This window comes from Lepisma saccharinum, chromosome 16 (genome assembly GCF_977018435.1).
Source record: "Lepisma saccharinum chromosome 16, izLepSacc3.1, whole genome shotgun sequence".
Classification (NCBI taxonomy): Eukaryota; Metazoa; Arthropoda; class Insecta; order Zygentoma; family Lepismatidae; genus Lepisma; species Lepisma saccharinum.
The window spans coordinates 14,750,034-14,773,457 of NC_139244.1; the positions used below are offsets into that span (position 1 = coordinate 14,750,034).

The following is a 23,424-nucleotide window of genomic DNA, read 5'->3' on the forward strand; positions in this document are numbered from 1 at the left end:
TATAATATACTTTTTGTAATACCTTTTTTCCTTACTTATTTGTTTGGTGTTACAACACAAATACAAATATATATCTTCCAAGTGCAAAAAATTATTTAAACATGTAACAATACATAAAAAATTGCAAAACAATGGTTCAAAGAGATCCAGTTAAAAATGGAAGTTCACGAATCAGGTGTTGTTTTTTTAATTGTGCTTTGCTCTTAAGAAAGGTACATGTGTATTTGTGTTGAAACACTGAACAGATAACTTTAAAAAGTGCAATCACAAAAAGTACAATTTAATACCCGGTGGAAGCACGTAGTGGTTCGGATACCACTTTCAATTGTAGGCCCAGTCCCGATTAGCCTTACTGTGCATAAAGTGAACTTAAAACAACAATTCAACTCAACAGAAAAAGAACATTTTGAAGCAACCCAATTCAACTCAACACAAAAAGAACATTTTGAAGCAACAAATTCTCAAAGTTCTTCAGGCAATTTTGAAATAAATTTCCATCCATTCTGTGCAGCTTTAGCATGCTAATAACAAAGTTTTAAGTGATACACTAATTTGAAGTTTAAAAAAAAATTATTTATTAATGTTTCCAAATCAATTAACCCAAATAAACTTCAAAAACATTTCTTATGTACACTATCCCCCATCAGAGAGTTGATTCTAGAAAAAAGTGTAATTTATTTTCATTCCCACATCCTAGAAAGTATAAATAACAATTTTGAGTCCCTGACTTCTTGCCATTTTCTAAATCCCAGGACTTTTTAACTTACAGATTTTTCATCCCTACCTTGTCCAGGTTTTTCTCGATAAGCGGGAACCCTGAGTTTGCATGTGGTAGGATTTAAGAGTTAACGTCGGTAACTTTTCTTAGGCAAAAGTCACAAAACACATGTGTTTATCAGGTATGCAAAGACTTCTAATAATCATGATTACTTTTGCATGAGAAAAACATTACCACAACTAACCCTTATAGCGTAATAATCCATGTTGCTGAACTCAATCCCAATTCCAGAACTGCAACCAGCAGGAGCATTGTTCTTCTCGTTGATTATTGACATGGCATCAATATAAAGAAGGAACATGTTTGAGGCACTGCGTTTCTTAAAATTCTCACTGTTGTGGACCTGTAACAAAAACAACATCATGCACTGTAGTTCATAAACTGAAAAACTTATTGGACAAAATAAAAGTACAATAAGTAACCTGAATAAATAGGAGAAAAATGTGATGGCTATAGCTCATTACAGAAACATTTCATAGCCACTGGCAGTGATAACATTGTTGCTTTGTAATCAAGGGAACCTGGGTTCAATAACCAGTGGAGGCACATGGTGGGTCAGTGCCCACATTGAACTGAAAGTCCAGTCTCGATTAGCCTATCTGTGCATAAAGCATACTTAAAACTGAAACGCAGATGCATATTGTTAGGATGATTTGATATATCTATAAATAAAAATGTAAGAGGATTATGACAAGATATCATGGCCAACCATGTTATCATCCAACTGCCATGTTTTCGTAAGCATAGATTGTTGTCACTAAGTCTCTAGCCTTCTTAAACCTGAAGGTTCACGGCTGCAGCAACACAAGCCTTCCATCTGTCCCTATCCTGGGCAAGATCAATCCAATTTTTTTCGACCGTTACTGATTTCTTTTATGTCCATCTTAACATTATCCCTCCATCTTGACCTTGCTACAGGTCTCTTACCATAATACTGTGCTTTAACACTACAACAGCGGGAGGAGTCGAAATGACCCCTACCTTCACTGTTTCATTAATAACTATCCTGGTTTTCTTGTTTTTTCCTTGAAATTTTGTGACTAATTCTTTGTCCTTTTTAAGATGGTATATTGCAATCTACAAAATATAATTTATTTATGTGAAATTTCACGTTATACACCTAGAACAGCATGAGGGGTCAATTTGACCCCTGTAAATTTTCATTTATGCATGCTGCAATGTCAGCATTAGGTTGCAGTTCCTATGTCATCCTGTATTCAGCATGTTCCCACTTGTAACAGTTTACATGTCGTCATGCAGGTAGTTTTCTTGGACTGGGGAAGGATGTCTCCGAACATGTGGCATCAAGTAGCAGTATTCTGGAGTGTTCAGTTGTTGAAAATTATAATTTTTATTTGTAATCAAAATGTATTATGGAGTGCTCAGTTGTTGATTATTATCATTTTTATTTGTAATCAAAATGTATCACAAACTACCTAAACACTTTGATTACAATACATAAAGCACAGAAAATAATATAAATTAAAAATATGTTTCAATTCTAAAATAATTAGAATTTTTAAATGCATTTCTTATGAGCGGTCAAAATTACCCCTTTCTAGTGTTAAAGGAGGCAGCTACATTGGCTTGGAGCTACTGATGTCATATCTCCATCAGAGCTGAAGCAAGTTGAACCTCTGCACGCAAACATAAATAGGCAAAAGAACTGAAGCCCCATACAAGCACATGAAAATTATGGTGGAAATCATCACCAATAACAAATAAAATAAAGTAATAATGGTGAAGAGTCTGTGTAGCAAAAGTTTGGTTGCAACGTTCTGTCATATCTAACTATGATTTTAGGATTTCAACTATGAAATCAGCATAATTACCTTGTTTTGCCACTTCATTGGCTCACAGGCTGGCCAATGGAGTATCAGTAATGCTCAAGTAGGAGGAAGAGAAGGGTAACTTGCAGCTGCGCAAGGCTACGGCATCTGCACATTTGCATCTGCTAGGAGAAATGCGACAGTATATTTCCAGCTTCCAACTCATCTACCCAAATATTCTATACTCGTTTGGTACAGCATAACTGTAGAAACATCATCTACTACTGAATTTGACTTTTGATTGCAATATTTTTGACTGGCTTTATGATTGACTGATTTGGTGTTTTAAGTCCACTTTATGCACAGTAAGGCTAATCAGAACTGGACCTACAGTTTAAAGTGGGATCTGAACCACTATGTGTCTCCACCAGGTATCAAACCTGGGACCCCTTGATTACAAGGCAACGACAGACTGGTTTTCTGAATACTACTCAGAACAACTTACAATGGAACCTAGTAAGACTATCAGCCTTGTCATTGGTTTGAAGAGGTACGAGATCAGCCCTATGTGATACATTTCCACTTGATTAAATATTTCAGTTTCCTTTATTGTAATAAGTAAACTACTTTTTAATTTACCAAGGACTACACTTACCTTAATTATTCCCGTAACTGTAACCACATCACCAGGCACACATGAATCCAACAAGTCTTCAGTCAGCTCGCATTCGATAGTTCTCGGAACTCTGCCACCCTCTCTCTGTACAAAATACAAACATTATACTTACAAAAAAGTATCAAGGTATATGCATACTTCAAAACTTAAAATAGGTGTATAAAGAAGGTATTATCTGCCATGGGAAATGGCATTTGTAATTTGGAACACCTAATTCTCTTGTGATTCTTAGCAGTGTGTAATACAGTATTTGCCTCAAAATGCCTATCTTATTCATGTGCCTAAAATTGTCTATTATGACTGTTAAGTGTCAATAAGTGCCTAAAATGCTTGAAAAGAGGAAAAAAATCAAGGTTAAACTGTGTTTCAGTGTCCTGCTGTTGAGGTTTTCCCCAAGTAGATTAAAGGGGCATGGAATCAGAACCCCCCCCCCCTATTTTTACAGTTAGAACTTTCAATAAATCTTCAATGAAGATTAAGAGTAGAGGGGATCACCTCCATGATGTCAACTTCATTGTTTATGGCAGGTGACAATTAGGGGGGGAAAGTTCATTCCCCTGTGGGTTGAGCATACCAGGTGTGCCGGTTAATAATTCTTAATTTCGTCTCTGGATGGCGCTGGAAGCAAGGGTTGGTGCACAGTCTCAACTGTTACGTCGGTGTGTTGCCAGGACAGTACCTGTCAAAATGCCGTAGATGTGCAACCGAGTGCGAGTGATTGTGATATTGGGTTTGTGTGGGAAACATGTTGACTGTCAAACCAAGTAAGGAGATTGTGAGGCACGTCCTGCTTTTCTTGTTCAATGAAAAGAAAACTGCAAGTGAAAGCCATCGTATCCTTGTGGAAACGTACGGTGACAATGTCCTAATGCAAGACGCATGTGTGCGTTAGTTTCGACGATTCAAAATTGGTAATTTCAACTTGAAAGACAAAAGGTTACCCGGGCCAGCCGAAAAAATTCCAAGATGCCGAATTGCAAGCACTGTTGGATGAAGACGATACGCAAACACAACAACAACTGGCAGAGAAGTTAAATGTTGGTCGCCAAACCATATCTGACTGTCTTCATGCCATGGAAAAGATCCAGATTGGGTGACAAGACATGGAAAAGTGATTTTGCAGCACGACAACGCATCATCACACACAGCGAAAGGCATCAGACACCATTTCTGCACTTGGCTGGGAATTCCATATGCACCAGACTTAGCCCCTTCGGACTACCACTTGTTTTCATCGATGTCTCACTCACTTGCAAAGCAACACTTTAACAATTACGAAGATGTCGAACAATGGCTTGTTGGATCATCTCAAAATGTGAATGATTTTTCTGGTAGGGCATCCACAATATGACGGACAGATGTGCAAAATTATATCTAGCGATGGCGCATACTTTGAATAAAGAATGTTACCTTTCTCCCCAGATACACTTGTTTTCTTTAGGATCAATTAAGAATTATTAACCGGCACACCTGGTATAAATATAATAAAGCAAAAATATGGACAAAAATATAAACCAAACAACTGCAGAGTTATCCGTGGTGCAACAGCCCATGAGGGCCAGGGCCTTCCTACAGACTACCAGCATCAATCCCACCTGCTGAGGTGGGAGGTCATCCAACTGGTTACAGGGTGACGTGTGGTCAGCACGACAAACCCCCAGTCGTTGTTGTAGGTTTCCATGACTGAGTTACGCTACTCATTTGTAGCTCCCCAATTTCTCCATGATGGTGAGTGACCATCAGTCCCATACACAGGCCGAAATCTCAGAATAAAAGTTATTACGCTTCCCCCAGGAGACTTGAACCTGCATGCGAGTTCCAACGAGGATGGTGGCAGTTGCCACTGAAATTAATAGAACAAAGAAGAAAAAACAATTTTGTGGATAAAGTGAGTACTAGTTTCTCGATATTTATATACTACCACGCAGTAGCGTACGCAGGATTTCGTCAAGGGGGGGGTTATTTCTAAAACTTTCTCCAAATTCACATTACCTTTGATTTATTATACTTTAATTAAATAATAATAATCACAATTAATTAATAATACTTATAATTAATTAATTAGCTGAATTACTACTACTAATACCACTACTACTATTATGTAGTAGAGATCTACATAAATATACCATTTATGAAAACAATAAAAAAGAAATTACTTTCTAATCATTCAATTTTTATCAAATCCTGGGAGCATTTTTTTGTTTTTGTTTTTGTTTTTTGTCTGGTCAACGAGGTGAGACATTTTAAGGGTGAAGAAAATCCATAAAACAAGAAAATATATTAAAATAAATTGAAATAATTAAAGTATGGAACTCATCCAAGAAGCTGCGGTGGTCTGGTCGGTAGAGCATCTGACAATCACGCGGAAGATCCGGATTCGATTCCCGAAATTGGTTGGAATTTTTCCGGCTTCTTCCCCGCATAAATGTCCCCGATAATTCACATCTGGATTGTCTCTCTGTTCTTACCAACAAAACATTTTACAATAGTTAAGCTTATTGTCGTTTGAATAATTGTCTAGTCAACAAGGTGAGACATTTTAAAGAGAGACATTCAAACGTGCTGCGGTAAATAATACAATGGGAAGGCAGACTGGTGACTGTATTCTTGTCTGCCTAGCCTTTGTCTATACATTAGCCTCTTACAACGAATCAAGAACTTTCTTTAGTTAATTCTCATTGTTCACACAAAAAAAAGACATGTTCGTTGAACACTGGCGTACGTAGAGGCATGGCCGATGGTTAGAAGCACATACTTTTGGTAAATAAAAAAGCAAAATTTCAGTATAAAAACAGAGTCAATTTCGGGTTCAAAAGCTGTAAATAAAATGAAATTTCGCTGTTATAGCGGTGAAAAAGCGGTATAACATTTCGCATCATTTTGTGACAAAACAGGGTAGGAAAATGCACCTCACACCTTTCAGAAACCTTAAAAATTAACATTGCAATGTGTTATTTCAAATTTAGTTTTCTTTTTGTCAAAAACGAAATATGCATGCCTCTACCGATGATGCTACAGCCCCTACCAAAATTTTGAGAAAATCAGAATTTTCAAATAAAAATCCGTTAAGAACTTTAAAAAATCAAAGTGTGTAAATACGAAACCTCTTTTAAAGTGAGTCCCGATTACCATTTTTGTCTTTGAATGCAATTTTAATAGACTGAAAAGCTCCAAAAATACGAAATATTTTATTATGCATCCTGCCCTCCAAAACGAAGCCATGTGTTATCCACATTTACTATTCCGGCCCCTCCCCCCCAAAAAAAACTGCGTACGCCAGAGTATTGAACATTGTTGCAACTGAAATACAAAACATTTTATTTATCTTTTAAATCATAGTTACCCTCATATTTCACTTTCAAGAACTTGTGCTTATTTTCAAGGCATCACTCTGAAAGACGCGTGTGCTTGGAATGCTGTGCTTTTCTTCATGCTACATGGAAATAATAATTCAAATTATTATTATTATTATTATTAGTGGTAGTAGTAGTAGTAGTAGTAGTAGTAGTAGTAGTAGTAGTAGTAGTAGATGTAGTAATAGTAATAGTATTGTCCCAGATCTTTGACTGTGGTAAATTGGCCATTTAAAATTTTTTCCACAGCATTTTTCATAATATTTCACAAGCTCAAGGGGGGGGTTTAAACCCCGTAACCCCCCCCCTTGCGTACGCCACTGCTACCACGTCTCTTTTCCCAATTATGAATTAATGTCTATCATTTGCCTTTTTTACAAAAACTTTAGTACTATTTTGTCTGCCTAATTGGGCAGTTTTAGTGTATAAAAATTCAGGCTTTAGTAATATTCAATGTACTACATGGATGAAATGCTAATCCAATGGAGTCCATGTCAAAGTGAAACAATATTAAAGACTCTAGAATACCTGGGTATCAGGAACAATTTCTTGAAGACAAATCGATTGCCAATTTATGGTCAGGGTCAAAGGCGAAGAGGGAGAAGACGTGAAAGACTTTCCCCTACAGTTGTCTGCTGAGCACGAAGTGGGCGTCGTGTACATCCCTTCGGGCTGCTTCACACACTGGATCTCGCCACAGGAATTGCAATTGAAGGCCAACCAGGTACACAGCAGTTTCAAGTTTCCCACACGAATGATAGTCCCACGAACCGAAACTAATTTTCCTGTAATTAATGAAGAAAAGTTATTAGAAATGAGACTATACCAGTGGTTTTTGTATCAGACAGCATAACAGCTCAAATTATATCTCCGATGCTTTTCCAAACTGCTGTGCAACAATTTCATGGAGTCTAAAAATCACAGAAATTGTGCAAAATTTGTAATTTTTCATTGTGCAGCAAGCAAGTTGTTTTCTTAAATGCCAATTACTTTAATATTCTAAACACCTCATTTGTAAACCTATGAACATTTAAACTTAAACTCTAGTGCATTAATATGTATAGTTGATATGTAGGTTCACCTCATCTCATTTACTAAAGAAGTAAATGAATTATTAATATCCTGTATAGAAATTTTTGACATTTTTTATCATAGTTTAACCGTCGGTCTGAATTCAAATTCAGTATTAGCACAATAGGAAGCTATGGTTCTATATTGAAAAGGAAATTTCAATTTACATATGGTGATAAATAGTTTTATACTCAAACAATTATAAATATTTTTATAATTATCATATTGATTAAAAAAATAGAAATAACAAAAATTACAACAGAATCAAATTATGGATTTATAAACAAGAACATTTATAACATATAAATGTTATTTATAAGAAAATATTTATATTATTATCTCTTTTTGAGACAAAGTAAGTCCTCGTTTTTATAATTTAGCATGCATACATTCCACCACCGAGCATACTCAACATGCCAATTTCCTCATCCAGGCCTTCTACAATCCTGACCTTCAGTTTTCAAAACTCAGCATCTGGCTAAATTACACCCAAATGTTGAACATATGTTTGTCACTTTATATAACTTTCCTTAAAGTATTCATTTGAGGAATTGTAGCATTTATAAGCTTGCTTGTTCAGGAAGATGAAAGCAGATACATATTCACTGCTTCAAATTCAACATGACATATTTTATACATGGGAGTGCCATTCCACAACTTTCCAATCTTTTTTTTAAAGATTATATCAATCAAAGTTCACTAAAGATTCATAAAAGGCTTCTATATAGCTTAAGAATCCAAGTTATTATCAAATTGCCAGGTTTAATGCTTTAAAAGGAACAATAATTGTATAAATATGTATCAATGCCATATTCTTTGTTCCATATTGAGATTCCCCAAAAGTCACAGATCACTAGTATCAGAGTAACTAGTTCAAGCCCGATTTTTTAGTATGTGTTATCTTCAATTGTTTTTGTTTTATATTTTTGTCAATAAGTGCTTAACAGCTTGAATGTTAGTGTAGTAAATGTACATATTTGTTCTGTTACAGCTATTTTACAATGTATATCACAATATACTTATCTAATATTTACAATTACAATTTTTTGAATGTTGATCCAAAATACCAAGAATGACATCATATTATACATTGAATAATTTTAAAGAGTTGACCTTTGTATATAAACCTTGATGCCAATGCAAATGTACACAATTTCAATAAATTTAATTATAAATTTGAATGTAACTTATCTTGCTTGTCTGAAAGAACAAATATGATAGAAGTTATTTGTTTTTCATTTTGTCAGTCAAAAATAACTGTTATGAATATGCATTCAAAATATTGCACAATTTGATACTTTTGTCATGATATGCAAATTGGCGTTTTTAAACATCATACTTAATAAAATTAGTTTAAATAGTAATTTCAGACATTTAATTGCATTATATGAATAAATTTTGAGCAATCAAATGACTAAATTATTATTATTATTGCACAAATGTGGAACTCTGAACTTAGCCTAACCATTTTCAAATGTTGTTATGACAATGTATAAATTTTATTGTCATAATATTGATGCACAGGTGTAGAGAAATACAGGGTGCTTGAAAAGTTTCACCTGGCACCTTAATTCTCAAACTCAGTTCTACTAATATAGTCTTCTTACGAAGACCACCTTGGTGGAAGAATTGAAGAGTAAAATTGTTAAACGCTGTAAGTGCCACAATAATTCAAACACAGTTTTCCACGTTAAACTGTGAAATGTGCCATGCTTTATAATGTGGTAAACGTGAAATGTGGCTTGTAGCCCCCTAAGTAGTTCAAAGGGCATGTAAAGAGGTCACTAGTGTGCACGTTCTTATGGGCTGATGTGCGGAATGATGCAATTTCCCAACACTTTCACTTTTGGCACTTACAACGTTTACCACTTTGAGTCCTCAACTAATTAATTTTAATCCAATCTCGTATTAATTAATAAATTAAATGTTTTATGGTCACATTTCAAAATGTGTAGCTTTACCTTAAAAAAAATGCTGGCTATTGAGAAAAATGGGCTGGTTGGTGACTAAATTATTTTTATTTAAATAATTATATTGAATGAATTGTGTGTGTTTAACCTGTATTTTAATATTCTGACCTAACTCATGAATGTTTTAAAACCAATTTTTGATGTGTTTAATTGAAGTGGTATTAATCAATTTTTGAACAATGAGACTGTCCAAATTCTCAAACTTTATGTTCAATGTTAATGTTATTTATATTAATGTTGCTTTAACTTATGCATGTTTGTTTTTATATATATATATATTGTTATATTGCTCTCATCGCAATGTATAAAAGACTATTTTATTTCTTTTAAATATAACAATTATCGTGATTATCTCAACAACTTATAATTATTACAATTTTCAAGCATCAGTATCGGTGGGGCTTAATCAGAGTAACTGCATTGGTGTAGATTCAGTTCAAAGTGGTATTGGCAAAGCCCTATTTATTAATATTAGTATAATTATCAAATTAGTCCAGCTTAATGTTCAGTACATCTGGGAAGTTCCTCCATTGGATAATGTTTTGAGGAAGAGAGGTACACTGAACATGAGCAGTCACTCAATTCCATTGAAATGGAAGACAAAAGTTGTTCTCTGTTCAGGTCTGGTGGAGCCTTATCGCATCATGAAGAAAGTTAACTCCATTTCATTACTGTAAATCATCTGTAGACTTTGTGTATGCACCGTATTTAGTTAAACAATAAATACCAATTTACCATACAAGTTGGCTTTCAAGAACTTCAGTTGGACAACTGGTTGGAAGTTCATTATCCTAGCACGAATAATAGGAAGATGGACAACAGGTATTTCTGTATTTTCAGTTTCATCGCTTTGGATTTCAGCTTGCACTTCATTCTCTAATTCAGTCAACAGAACCTGCAGAAGAAAAAAACAGAACAATGCATTAACAACCACATGAGTACACAGCAGATTAACTGAATTTGGAAAACAACACTTAATTCTTTTTCATTTGAACAACAAAGCATGAAAAGTTAAACCAGTAGGGATCTACAAATTTAAAAATTAATGAATTCACAAAGAGATAAAAATAAAACTTTCATAGAATAATTGATAAACAAAAAACTGATTCCAAATTGTGTTACTAATGATAGTTGGTCAGCCAACTCATGATCTTGTTAACAAAGATTCCAGGTTTGAATCCTGGCTTGCGTATGGGTGTTCCTTTCTGGGTGTATCCTTCATCAGTTTCATCATTCATCTTCACCATTGGGATTAGAAAGGAGAAAAAAAAAGCAATTGAAAACTATAAAAAATACAAACACAATTGTTGGCAACAGTAGTAAAATGTGTTACAAAGAAGTATTCCTACAATCCTATGTAAATTATCGATATTTCTTTCAGTTTATTTCTCTAATTCATCATTCAGCTTCATAATCATGATTAATCTTGTAATGTAGAATAGTAATTTGTAATTTTCTTCTGCCAAGTTTGCCTAATTGTGACAGTTGAATGAAGACTGAATGAAAGTTGATGCTGGTACAGGGATTAAAAAAATGTGCAGGCTAGCACTCGGAACCAAAACCTTAGGTGATCAGTCTGTATGTTGACCACAGTGCTATGCACTACAGGGAACTACAAAAGTAATGTAAAAATTAGAAGCAACTGCGTATCAGTTGGTATCATTGTTAAAACAAAACAAAATAATGTATTATGAATGAAAAAATATTATCCCCCGAGGTATGTCTTTTGAAAGCGATAAAGGTTGAGGACACGAGCTTACGTAACACACAATGTACATCGTGAAGTACCTAGGGGTTACCTGAGACTGCTATGGCCACGAACATATAGAAGACTGCACTAGTGGCAGACTGCAATATCTTTAACCCCTTCTCTGTGAAATTTTCAGACAAAATGGTTTCCTATTCTGTGTAATATTTTGAAGTAGCTTCAGCACAATTCATCCGAGTATCATGGTTCATACGCCTTTCTCTTCAGAATAGAACAGGCTTTCAAATGGTACCACGCACATCTGACATCAAGTATGAGGAAAGGGAAATCGGGAATAATTCGGGAAATTTCCCTCCGAAAAATCCCTATGGGTAACTTTGTGGCCCTCTGGACCGGCCCTGGATATAGGTACCCGATTATACTCTACCTTGAAAAATACTATGGTCTATACGTAATGAGTCCGCCAAGTTTCATTGCAACATCTTCAATAGGTATGAGGGATGAAGGGAAAAATATTTCTCAATCCTATTAGATACTAATCAGGGATAATTCGGGAAATTTCCCTCCGAAAAATCTCTCTTGGTAACTTTGGGGCCCTCTGGACCAGCCCTGGATATAGGTACCCGATTATAATCTACCTTGAAAAATACAATGATCTATACATAATGCCAAGTTTCATTGCAATATCTTCAATAGGTATGAGGGAAAAAATATTTCACAATCCTGTTTGACAATGCTATTAAAAACTCACAAACTCAAAAACCAAAAATAAATTACCAACAGTTCAAATAATGCAACACCAAAAAAAATTACATAAAGCAACTGATTAAACGCGGCACATAAATGAACTCACGTTTGCACTTTGTCAGTATAAAACAAAAACAGTTTACTTTCCGCTGAACTACTACTTCTTCTTTGTCGGCACTGAAAATTATGACTAAATAAAAGGTCATTTGCAGGATTTAAATGATGATGAAAATATAAATGAAACAGACGTAAATAAGAATTGGGAGCACATACGTAATGCAATAGGAAGTTTCTGAGTGCATTATGTTTCAAAGTGTAATAATTTGTTCCTTACATTGAGGTGCAAAGCCACTTTTGTTTCAGAGCAGATGTGAATGTCACAGTACTGTGTGCCTAAGGCATTCACTTGTAAGTTTAAAAATAATTGTCCTTCTATGTTATATTAATAATCGTCCTTCTATGTTATGTTATCATCATCTTTGTCTTTTACTGCCTCTGGCTGGGTCGGCATAGAAGTCAATCCTCTCCATTTTCTTCTGGTCTTCCACCACTCTTCTTTCCACGGTGTTCCAATCTTGTCTTCATAATTTAAATGTCATTATGCTCTTGTATAACAGTATGATAAGAAGTAAACTCGAATATGCGTCGGTTGTATGGTCTCCTGGGTATATATCTTATAAAAATAGAATAGAGCAAATTCAAAAAAGATTTCTACGGTACTTATACTACAAGAAGAATCAAGTATCTGCTTACGAAATGAAATTATCTTATAAGTATTTATTGAAAGAGTTTTGTTATGAAAGCCTCAGTAGTAGGAGAGAATTAGCACAACAAATATTTCTTTACAAAACAGTAAATGGAATTCTGGATAATAGTAACTTTCTTCATCAGTTTAAATTTAATACTAGAAAATCTAATCTTCGGATATGAAACCTTTTCCTCTGTGATATCCCGAGAACCGAAAAATACAAATCATCACCTATATTCAGACTGTTCTGCATATAATAATATTTCTACAACGCATGAAAATCTAGATTTCAGTCTACCACTTCCCTTGTATCTAAAAACATTAAAACCAATTTTTGAAAAAGACTATATGTGAATCCATTCTACTGTGCATTATTTTCTATTTTCTACTGTACTGTGCATTATTTTCCTTTATTCTGAAAGTATTTTACCTTCTATGCTATTTTTTCATTATTATTTTTTTTTTTTTTGCCGTTCAATACTATATAAAGGCTATGTTTTGAACTATGAATATATGTGTATATGGTTGGATATATGTCCTGTAGTACTTCACTTATTATCTTGTGTGTATAAATGCGTTTGTGTGTGTATGTCTTTATATGTAACCTGCACTTTCATATGTTTATTATTTGAATTTATGTAAGCTTTCCTGTAATTGGAGATTCTCTCTGTAGGAAGCAAACGAATAAATAAATAAATAAATAAATAAATATCCTAACGCTCTCCACTATCTGCTCTTTCCACTGACATCTTGGTCTCCCATTTAGCCTTACTCCCACTCATTGTGCATTGTAAGCTCTTACTATTCTGTCCTGAGGCTTCACTACCCCCGCATTCCTTATTCTATCCCATCTAGTCTTTCCCAATATACTCCTTAAAATTTCATCTCCACTGCCTGCATCTTTCTTTTGTCTCTCTGTCATTGTCCAAGCCTCTGCTCCATACGTAATTATTGGCACATAGAATGTGTTGTATATTACCTTCTTGCATTTCATAGGTAGATCCGTGTTCCACATTAATCTTCGAAAGCTTTGATCTAGTCCACCACTCATTTGTCCTCTTCTGTTTATCTCCTCATCTATTCTTCCACTTCTCTCAATTATGCTTCCTAGATATTTGAAACTCTCCACTACCCTCAACTCTTCCTTGTGAGCAGTGGGGAAAGAGTACTTCCCTGTTTTAGTCCATTACTTATACTGAACCACTCCGTTCTTCCCACTGGTGTCCTCACACAGTTCAGGTTGGCCTTGTTTGTGCTCTGCACTTTACACACTATCTCTTCCTCGACTCCTTTCTCTCTTAGAGCCTTCCAAATCTTTGTTCTGTCCATTGTATCGTATGCTTTTCCTATATCTAGGAATGCAATAATAAAATCATTTCCATACTCGTAGTGCCTTTCCTTTAATTGCTTTATGATGAATATCAGATCTACTGTTGATCTGCCTCTTCCAAGTCCATACTGTTCCTCTCTCATGTTCAGCTCTGTTACTTCCCTGATTGTTTTCTCTAATGTGTTCTCATAAACCTTTGCTGAGTGCACATTAGTGTTATTCCTCTATAGTTTTTACATTCCTTTCCAGCCCCCTTCTTGAATATGGAGACTCTTTGTCCCTTTGTCCAATCTCTTGGCATTTCTCTCTTGCCACACAATTTCCATCACTCTACAGCCACTCTACACCAATCAGTCCTGCTCCTAATATCATTTCCACTGACACTTAATCTATTCTGGTTGCTCTATCTCTCTCCATTCTCTTCAGTGCTTCCTCCATTTCTTCCCATGTGAGATTAATTTTTTCCCTCCTGTTTTCTTTTTTCTTCACCACTTCATGTTCATTTCCTTTTTTCACGTTCTGCAATTTCTCAAAATGATTTCTCCGATTCTTGAGTGATATCAATGTAAGAAGGCCAACAGTGATCCAGAGACGCTTGGCCCTTACGCAAAACATTTGTATCGACGCACGGATATCAAAGAGTTTCAGTTATTAATGACTGCTAATACCTTACCTTCTTTCGTCGCTACGATACGAAGCCTCCAAGGAAATTGTTATAGGAAACAAGTTTTCTCAAAGTTTTTCTTCGATGCTACGAAGCCTTTAAAGATAAGTATGGAACCAGGCAGCACAGGGGGACAGTTGCTAATAATGGATTGAATTCGTAATTGCTTTAAAATATTGTGTGTTATGCACACTGGCGTCGGGAACTGGTCCGTCGGACGCTCCCCATGGAAGTTGGCGTCGTTCATTTCAAATTACAAAAAAGCAGAAAGCTTCCTAAGCTTCCCATGCTTATGTACACAAAATCAGGTAGATAACCACTAGTGATGGGCGATATATCATCCAGATGATATATCGCGATATTGAAAAAAAAAATCGTCCAGGCGATATCAACTAGATGATATATCGTTGTTATTTTGGCGATATGTATCATGTCAGCGATATATCGTCACGATATTTGCCTATATATATATATCTATATAGTATATATATGTGTAATAGTTGTGCTGTCTAGTATGTTTGTGTTTGTCTTGTGTAGTAGTTGTGGTGTGTAGTTTGTTTATGTTTATATTGTGTAGTAGTTGTGGTGTGTTTGTGTTTATATTATGTTATAGTTGTGATGTGTTTATGTGTGTCTTGTGTAGTAGTTGTGCTGTCTAATGTGTTTATGTTTGTCTTGTGTAGTAGTTCCTCCATTCATATTGGGGGTTAGGCGTAGAGCTGACAACTCTGCACTGTAAAATAAAAATGTCAAGAAACAGCAATATAAGGCCATGGATGTTCCCAAGGTAAAATATTCCAGAGGTAAAATAGTCCCCCGTTCGGATCTCTGGCTGGGGACTACTTTGGGAGATCCCTGAACTAAGGATAAGATCTACATTAGGAATAAGGATATTAAATTAGGCACCTGGAATGTTCTGAGCCTTTACCGGCCTGGGGCATTTCAGTGTACAGTTAGTGAGATAGTTAAGTATAAATTAGATGTAGTAGCTGTCCAGGAAGTTAGGTGGCCAGGAGAAGGGAATTGTAAAACTAAAAATTATACTTTTTTCTATGGTGGTACTGAAAATCATAATTTTGGAACAGGCTTTTTCATAAATAATAGAATTATCTCGGCTCTTAAAACAGTAGAATTTATTAATGATAGGATATCATATGCAGTTTTACAGGGTAGGTGGTGCAAAATTATTTTAATAAACATACATGCACCAACGGAAGATAAAGATGATAATACTAAAGATGATTTTTATGCAGAGTTAGAACAGGTCTTTGATAAATTTTCTCAGTATGATATGAAAATTCTGGTAGGTGACTGTAATGCACAGATTGGCAAAGAAGAGACATTTAAACCCAAGATTGGTAAAGAAAGTCTTCATGAATTAAGTAATGATAATGGTATAAGATTGATTACTTTTGCAACCTCAAAGAATTTAATTGTGAAAAGTACCACTTTTAAACATAAAGATATCCATAAATATACCTGGTCTTCTCCAGATGGTAAAATTCATAATCAGATAAATCATATTCTCATTGATAAGAGAAGGCATACTAGTATAATTGATGTTCGTACACATAGAGGTGCTGACTGTGCCAGTAACCATTATTTAGTAATTGCTAAATTAAGAGAAAGGCTCTCAGTGATAAATCATAAGCAACAAAATCTAAAAGTTATAAAATTTGATACAGGAAAGTTTACTGATGAAAGAATTAAGAAAGATTACCAAATTAAACTGTCAAATAGATTTGATGTTTTGCAGGATTTAAATGATGATGAAAATATAAATGAAACAGAAGTAAATAAGAATTGGGAGCACATACGTAATGCAATAGAATCAGCAGCTAAAGAAAGTATAGGATACCATAAACCGAGAAAAAGTAAGCCATGGTTTGATAATGAATGTCATAATCTAATAGAAATAAGAAATCAGGCTAGACTTAGGTGGTTAAATAACTATGATGATACAAATCTAAACAATTATAATAGAATAAAGCGAGAAGTTAACCGCACGTTTAGAAGTAAAAAAAGAGATTACTTGAAAAGCAAAATTAACGAAATTGAAACAAACAGCAAAAACAAAAATATCAGAGATTTATATAAAGGTGTAAATGAATTTAGAAAGGGGTGGCAACCTGAAGTAAACTTGATAAAAGATAAAGACGGTGATTTTCTAGCTGACCCAAGCGATATTCTAAATAGATAAAAGAACTACTTTAATGACCTTTTAAATGTTCATGTAGGAGATAAATCAGAAGTAAATAAATTACACAGCAGAACCTTTAGTTCCAGAACCTAACTTGACTGAAGTTAAAGATGCTATTAAAAGGCTAAAGAATAACAAAGCATCTGGCATTGATTTAATACCAGCTGAGTTAATTAAATATGGTCGAAATTCGTTAATATGTCAAATTCATAAATTAATTTGTTTAATATGGAATAATGAAGAAATCCCTCAACAGTGGAAAGAATCCATAATTGTTCCTGTGTTTAAGAAAGGTGATAAAATGAACTGCAATAATTACCGTGGAATTTCTCTACTCTCAACAACATATAAAATATTATATAACATTCTTTTAGAATTTAGAATTTCTTTATTCATGGGCTCTACCACTTAACCTGCAAAATCTACTACAATAAAACAAAGAAAGTACAATTACTACTATAACATACAAATTCCATTACATTTTCACGTCTAAATATTTCAGTAATTAACACACTAAAAAGATAAAAAACAATTTTTCTCACTCACACACATTAAAATGTTCATCTTGGGTTCGAAACTGCTAATTTTTTGTTTTGATTTCAACGTAAGCATGCTGAATCTAGTCATGTGTACTGAGGATTTGTCCTTGCTCATGTAGAAGTACTTTTGTTACTGCCCTTTTAAAGCTGTTATATGTCGCACACGAGGTAACATCTGGTGGCAGCGCATTCCAACAATATGCAGAAGCAGCTTTGAAGGATGACAGGAATATGGATTTTGAGAATCTGTACAGATTAAGTTTCTTAGAGTGTCGAGTCGTGTAGTTGTGTATGTCGTGTCTAAATTGGAGTCTGTCGTATAAGTATGTGGGTGTTTTTGTTTGCAGAATTTTGAATATTGTGCAGGCCAGATGTAGTTTTCTGCATCGTGTCATATTCAGCCAATTAACGTCATTTAAGTAAGGCAGTATGTGATCCCTTCGTTTCAAGCTAAATGCAAAACGTATACATGAATTCTGTAACTTTTTGTGCAATTTTAGCATTCTTTTTTGTTAAATTAACACCGTAAACAACGTCACAGTAATCAAAAATTGGAAGAACTAGAGCTTGCATAAGATGCAATTTAACATCAGTCGAAAGTAAATGCGATGATTTATAGAGTGATCTAAGTATACCATAAGCTTTTGAACTCTGAGACGTTACGTGGTTTTGCCAGTCAAGTTTCTCATTAAATATCACACCTAAGTTCTTAACAGTTGTGCAGTGTGGGACCCTCTCATCATTAATATTAATTGATAACCCATTTATTTGAATTTTATTTAAGGCAGCGCTAGAACCAATTAATGTAAAGCAGCATTTAGAGGGGTTGATTACAAGACCAGTACGTTTACACCATTTATAAATAGCATGAAGGTCACGGTTCAGGAGACCAATTGCTGGTTTTGCATTTTTGGGGTCTACTGGCATCATCAGCTGCGTGTCATCTGCATAACAATGAGGTACACTGTGTCGTACATTTAGGGGTAGGTCGGCGGTGAAGAGGGAATATAGAAAAGGGCCTAGAATACTTCCTTGCGCAACCCCTGAGGGTATCGTAAGGGGAGTCGATGTAGCTCCTGAGGGAAGCATCACCGATTGCACTCGCCCAGTAAGGTAAGACTGGAACCATTTTATTGCTCCCGGCGAAAAACCGTAGTACTTCATTTTCGAAAGGAGTATCTGATGAGATACAAGGTTAAACGCCTTGGACAAGTCAAGCAACACCAAGACTGCAGCCTTACTTTCGTTTAGCGTTTGTAAAATGTTGTCTGTTACTTTCATGAGCGCCGTTGCGGTGATGTGAGAAGGTCGGGTACCAGACTGTACTGCAGGCAATATTTGATTTTTGGTAACAAAACTTTCTATCTGCTTGTACACTGCTTTCTCGATAACTTTTGATAAGACAGGTAATATACTAATTGGTGGGTGGCCGCGGTGGCTCAGTCGGTAACGCGTCTGACTACCATGATCAAGGTCCCGGGTTCAATCCCCGGCCGGTTCAAATCCGGGAACTTTTCTAACGGTGGAAGCGGCCCCGGCGCCTACCCAGCGTCGAATAACATGGGTACCTGGGGGAAACCCTGGGGGGTAAAGGCGGTCAGGGGCGTGATGCTGATCACATCACCCCGACTCACGACCGGATCAAGAAAGTGTGGGGCGTTACCCCCACACCCCCCTATACGCCTTCATGGCGTGGTGCTATGCACAGGGGAACACTTTACCTTTTTTTAATATACTAATTGGTCGTAAGTCGTTCATGTCGGTCACGTGTCGTTTTTTCGGTAAGGGCAGGATTCTAGCCTCCTTCCATGCAAGGGGAAAGGTGTTCTTATCTAACGAGAAATTTATCAAGTGAGTCAGAGGTGAAAGAATGTGTGGAAGAATTAGCTTTATCATTTTTAGGTTTATGCCGTCTGTGCCACAGGAATTGGAACGGATTTTGGACACGAGTTGTGCAATTTCTACTTCTTTGACGGGTCGAAAGAAGAAGGTGTCGCCGTTTTCAGTAAATGTAGTTGTAAGGAAGCATTCGCACTCTTCGAGGATGAGGTCGGTTTCTTGGTTGGAGGGACTGGCGCTGTCAATAAAGTGGGTGTTTAACAGATGCGGATCATTTAAAAAGTGTGGGACACTCGGCTCCACCTTTCCGTAAATACCACATTTCTTTATCTCTTTCCACATTAATTTCGAATCATGGACATTTCTATGGAACGAGAGGTAGGCTTTCTTCTCTTGTCTTATAACCGACGCGGTGAAATTCCGCAGTTCTTTATAATAATCCCAATGTGACGGATTGTTCGTCAGTTTATATTTTCTGAGAGCATTATCTCTAAGTTTCATTAATAGTTTGGTATTGTCGGTTACCCACGTTACTTTTTTCTTGGCTATTCGTGCAGTACGTATAGGGGCATGCTTATCAAAAATAGTCTTAATACCATTATTAAGAAAGTTTACTTTTTTGTCAATACTCTCTAAGTGCTTAATATTGTCCCAGTGAAAATGTTTAGCGTCCGTTTCAAAACTCTCCATATCGAACGATGAGTAGTTTCTGTATGTAAGTCAAACAATGGTCTGAATTGCTGATCGGCACCGTTACGTCAGCGGAGTGTACAATGGATGGATCATCTACAATGATGACGTCCACTAATGTTTTAGAGGTTCTTGTGATTCTAGTGGGTTTACAAATGACTTGCGTCATGCCGAAAATATCTACTATTGATTTGAGGAAAACTGTTTCTGGTTTATTAGGTGTATTATTCATGTCACCGGCTACAATTAGATTATCCACAGTAGGAAAGACGTGCGCAATGCAATCTTCAAGAACTGACAACCTAGTATAGGGGATATTTGGAGGTCTATATGCGGCAATTATGCCAAGTGATTTGTTATTTACTTTCAATGACGCACATAGTATTTCTATGTCCTCGCCGGGAGCAACATTTTCGCAGTCAAGCATCTGGGCAGGAATATCGCACGACAGTAAACAACAATGCCACCGGCGCGTTTGTGGACTCGATCCTTTCGAAGTACCGTGTAGCCTTCGACGTGAAAACTGGAAGCGTCATCGTTGTCTTTCAGCCAACTTTCTGTGACGATTACTACATCATATTCGCTTTTGAGAACATTGTGTCTGAACTCGTCTATTTTCCCCGAGATGGACCTCATGTTTACAGACGCGATTGTGAGGCACTGGAGGGGAGGGGTCCGGTTGGGAAGTGTCGGGGACGACGGGCAGCCTGTGAAACCGTTACCTCTTTTCCTAGGGGTCCGAGGGAAGGGGCGAGTTCCAGATGTGCCGTGCGCGGGCAGGTTTACCAACTGCTTAGTTTGAGACATTGTTTACTAGAGAGTGAAGGAACAGAGCAGATACGTATATTAATGATATGAAACAGCATACTTACGTTGAGAGAAATCCTTGTGGGTGTCCAACTGAGCAGCTCGAGCATAATTACATATAATGAAAGATGAACACTACACACAACACATGCACATACACGAATACAAAAAGTTTTCATTGGCTGTTTCTTTAACATGGTTAAAAAGGTATGAAAAAGTTTCACATAGAACACTAAAAACACACTCATAGTTTCGTCTTTGGCGACGCTCACATTACGACTGCTTGCACGTGAGGGATTTCAATTCACGCTCAGTTTCTATAAAATGTTTCCCTTCCGGCGTAACTACCACAATCTTTCCATCGATCGTGTAGCACTTGTTGTTGCCGAATGTTTCCTTGGCGTCTTGGAGAAGCCTTTGCCTCTTTGGCGTTAGCGACTCCGTCAGTAGGTATTGGCTCCCCTTGAAGTTCTTCTTCACTCGCCACAAAGCATCGCGATGTTTATAGGAGATGAATTTTATAATCAAAGGTTGATGACCTTCTCTTCCTCGGTGCTCCCAGGCGATGGCATCTGCTCACGAAGTCAGAAGAAACTTCAACGCCAAGTTTCGTGGAGAATATTTGTAGAGCAACTTCCGTGGGCACCTCCTCCGGCATTTCCGGTACTCCATGCAGCAGCAAGCACTCCCTCCGGCTGTATTGTTGCAGTTTATCTAATTCCTCTTCCTGGTCATCAAATGGGATTGAATAGTTTCCATGTCTTCCCGGAAGACGACCAGCTCGCCTCTGATAACCTGCAATTCCCTCCGTAACTCCTCAAGTCCAGAAGGGGCATCAGCCACCCTTGCCCCGGGATCCAACTGCGCCCCGCCGCAAAGAGGCGCTTCCACCTTGTCCTCCATGGTCCTGAGTTTCGCCTCCAGCACGCTGAATTGTTGGCCGAGGTGCTTGTTCGCCATGGCTCTTGTGGTAGCACTGTCTCCGCGTCGCTATTCACTCACAAGCACGAGAATTGAGAGCTTTTTTTGTAAAAAGTGGAATTTTAGTACGTTGTGGGATATGGAGCGAAAACTATAGTACTACAAGCCACGGGTTGACTACTTATACGTGCCGTAAGAACATTTGGTGGCGTGATAATGCTCTATGTTAATAAAAAGCGAACGTTATTTTCGGAGCCGACTTTACACGCGTCTAGTACTATCCGCTATTCGAAAATATATAACAAGACTAACCCCATATGCTAATCAAATTATAGGTGATTATCAATGTGGATTTAAACGTAACAGATCAACTACAGATCAAATTGAAAAAAAGTGGGAATACAACCAAAATGTCCATTAGCTATTCATCGATTTCAAAAAAGCATATGATTCGGTCAAAAGAGATAAATTATATAATATATTAGTCGAGTTTGGAATACCTAAGAAGCTTGTTAGTATGATAAAAGTATGCACCAGTGAAACAGAAAGTAAAATTCGTGTGGGTATTAATGTGTCTGACAAATTTCCAATTCATGATGGGCTTAAACAAGGAGATGCATTATCTCCATTGCTCTTTAATTTTGCCTTAGAATATGCTGTTAGGAAGGTAAAAGAAACTAACGAAAGACTAAAATTAAATGGTGTGACTCAGTTGTTAGCATATGCAGATGATGTTGACTTATTAGGGGATGATATAAATACAATTAATTTGATTTTGATTTGATTTAGTTTATTTTACTTCGCGTTTTGTGCCTCTTGGCTAATTTGCGAAGATGGGGATGAGTGATGAAATGATGAAATTGATGAATGGACATTCACAAACAACCAAGCCCGACCGGGATTCGAACATGGGACCCTTGGCATCGCAGCGCGATGTGCTAACCACTCGGCCACAGGGTCGGGCTTAAATACAATTAAGAATAATGCTAAAATATTTTTCAAAACTGCTAAAGAGATAGGTTTGGAAGTTAACAAAGAGAAAACTAAATATATGCTTACAGGCCGAAACCAAGTGTTCGGTAATAATCAAAATCTAATTATTGATAACAACTCGTTTGAACCAGTTTCCAAATTCAAATACTTAGGAGTAATATTAACAAATGAAAATTATATTAAAGAGGAAATAAAAAGTAGGCTTAATTCAGGAAATGCATGTTACTTCTCTCTTCATAAACTTTTGTCTTCTCCTTTAATATCTAAGAAACTAAAAGTTAAAATATACAAAACAGTAATTTTCCCTGTAGTATTATATGGGTGTGAAACTTGATCCCTTACATTCAAAGAGGAACATAAATTGAGAGTATTTGAAAATAAGATCCTTAGGAAAATATTTGGACCTAAAAGGGATGAGGAGACAGGTGAGTGGAGAAGGTTACATAATTTAGAACTACATAATTTGTATTCATGTCCAGATATTATTAGAATAATTAAATCAAGAAGACTTAGGTGGGCAGGCCATGTGGCATGAATGGGAGAGGAAAGAGGAGTTCACAGGATTCTTGTTGGGAAACCCGATGGTAAGAGACCTGTAGGAAGGCCAAGACGAAGATGGAG

General features: G+C 36.3%; 1 protein-coding gene across 8 annotated transcripts in view; it reads right to left on the reverse strand.

The window, feature by feature from the left end:
* LOC146000271 (DNA helicase MCM8-like) overlaps positions 1 to 23,424 on the reverse strand; it is a 67,300-nt gene that overhangs the window by 32,311 nt on the left and 11,565 nt on the right. For all 8 annotated transcript variants that reach the window (XM_083137741.1, XM_083137737.1, XM_083137740.1 and 5 more), the window contains 4 exons: positions 10,353 to 10,512; positions 7,105 to 7,361; positions 3,203 to 3,307; positions 963 to 1,121 (listed from right to left, as the gene is read on the reverse strand). In XM_083137741.1, coding sequence (XP_082993867.1) covers positions 963 to 1,121; positions 3,203 to 3,307; positions 7,105 to 7,361; positions 10,353 to 10,512 — 681 coding nt within the window. The remainder of the gene's footprint in view (positions 1 to 962; positions 1,122 to 3,202; positions 3,308 to 7,104; positions 7,362 to 10,352; positions 10,513 to 23,424) is intronic.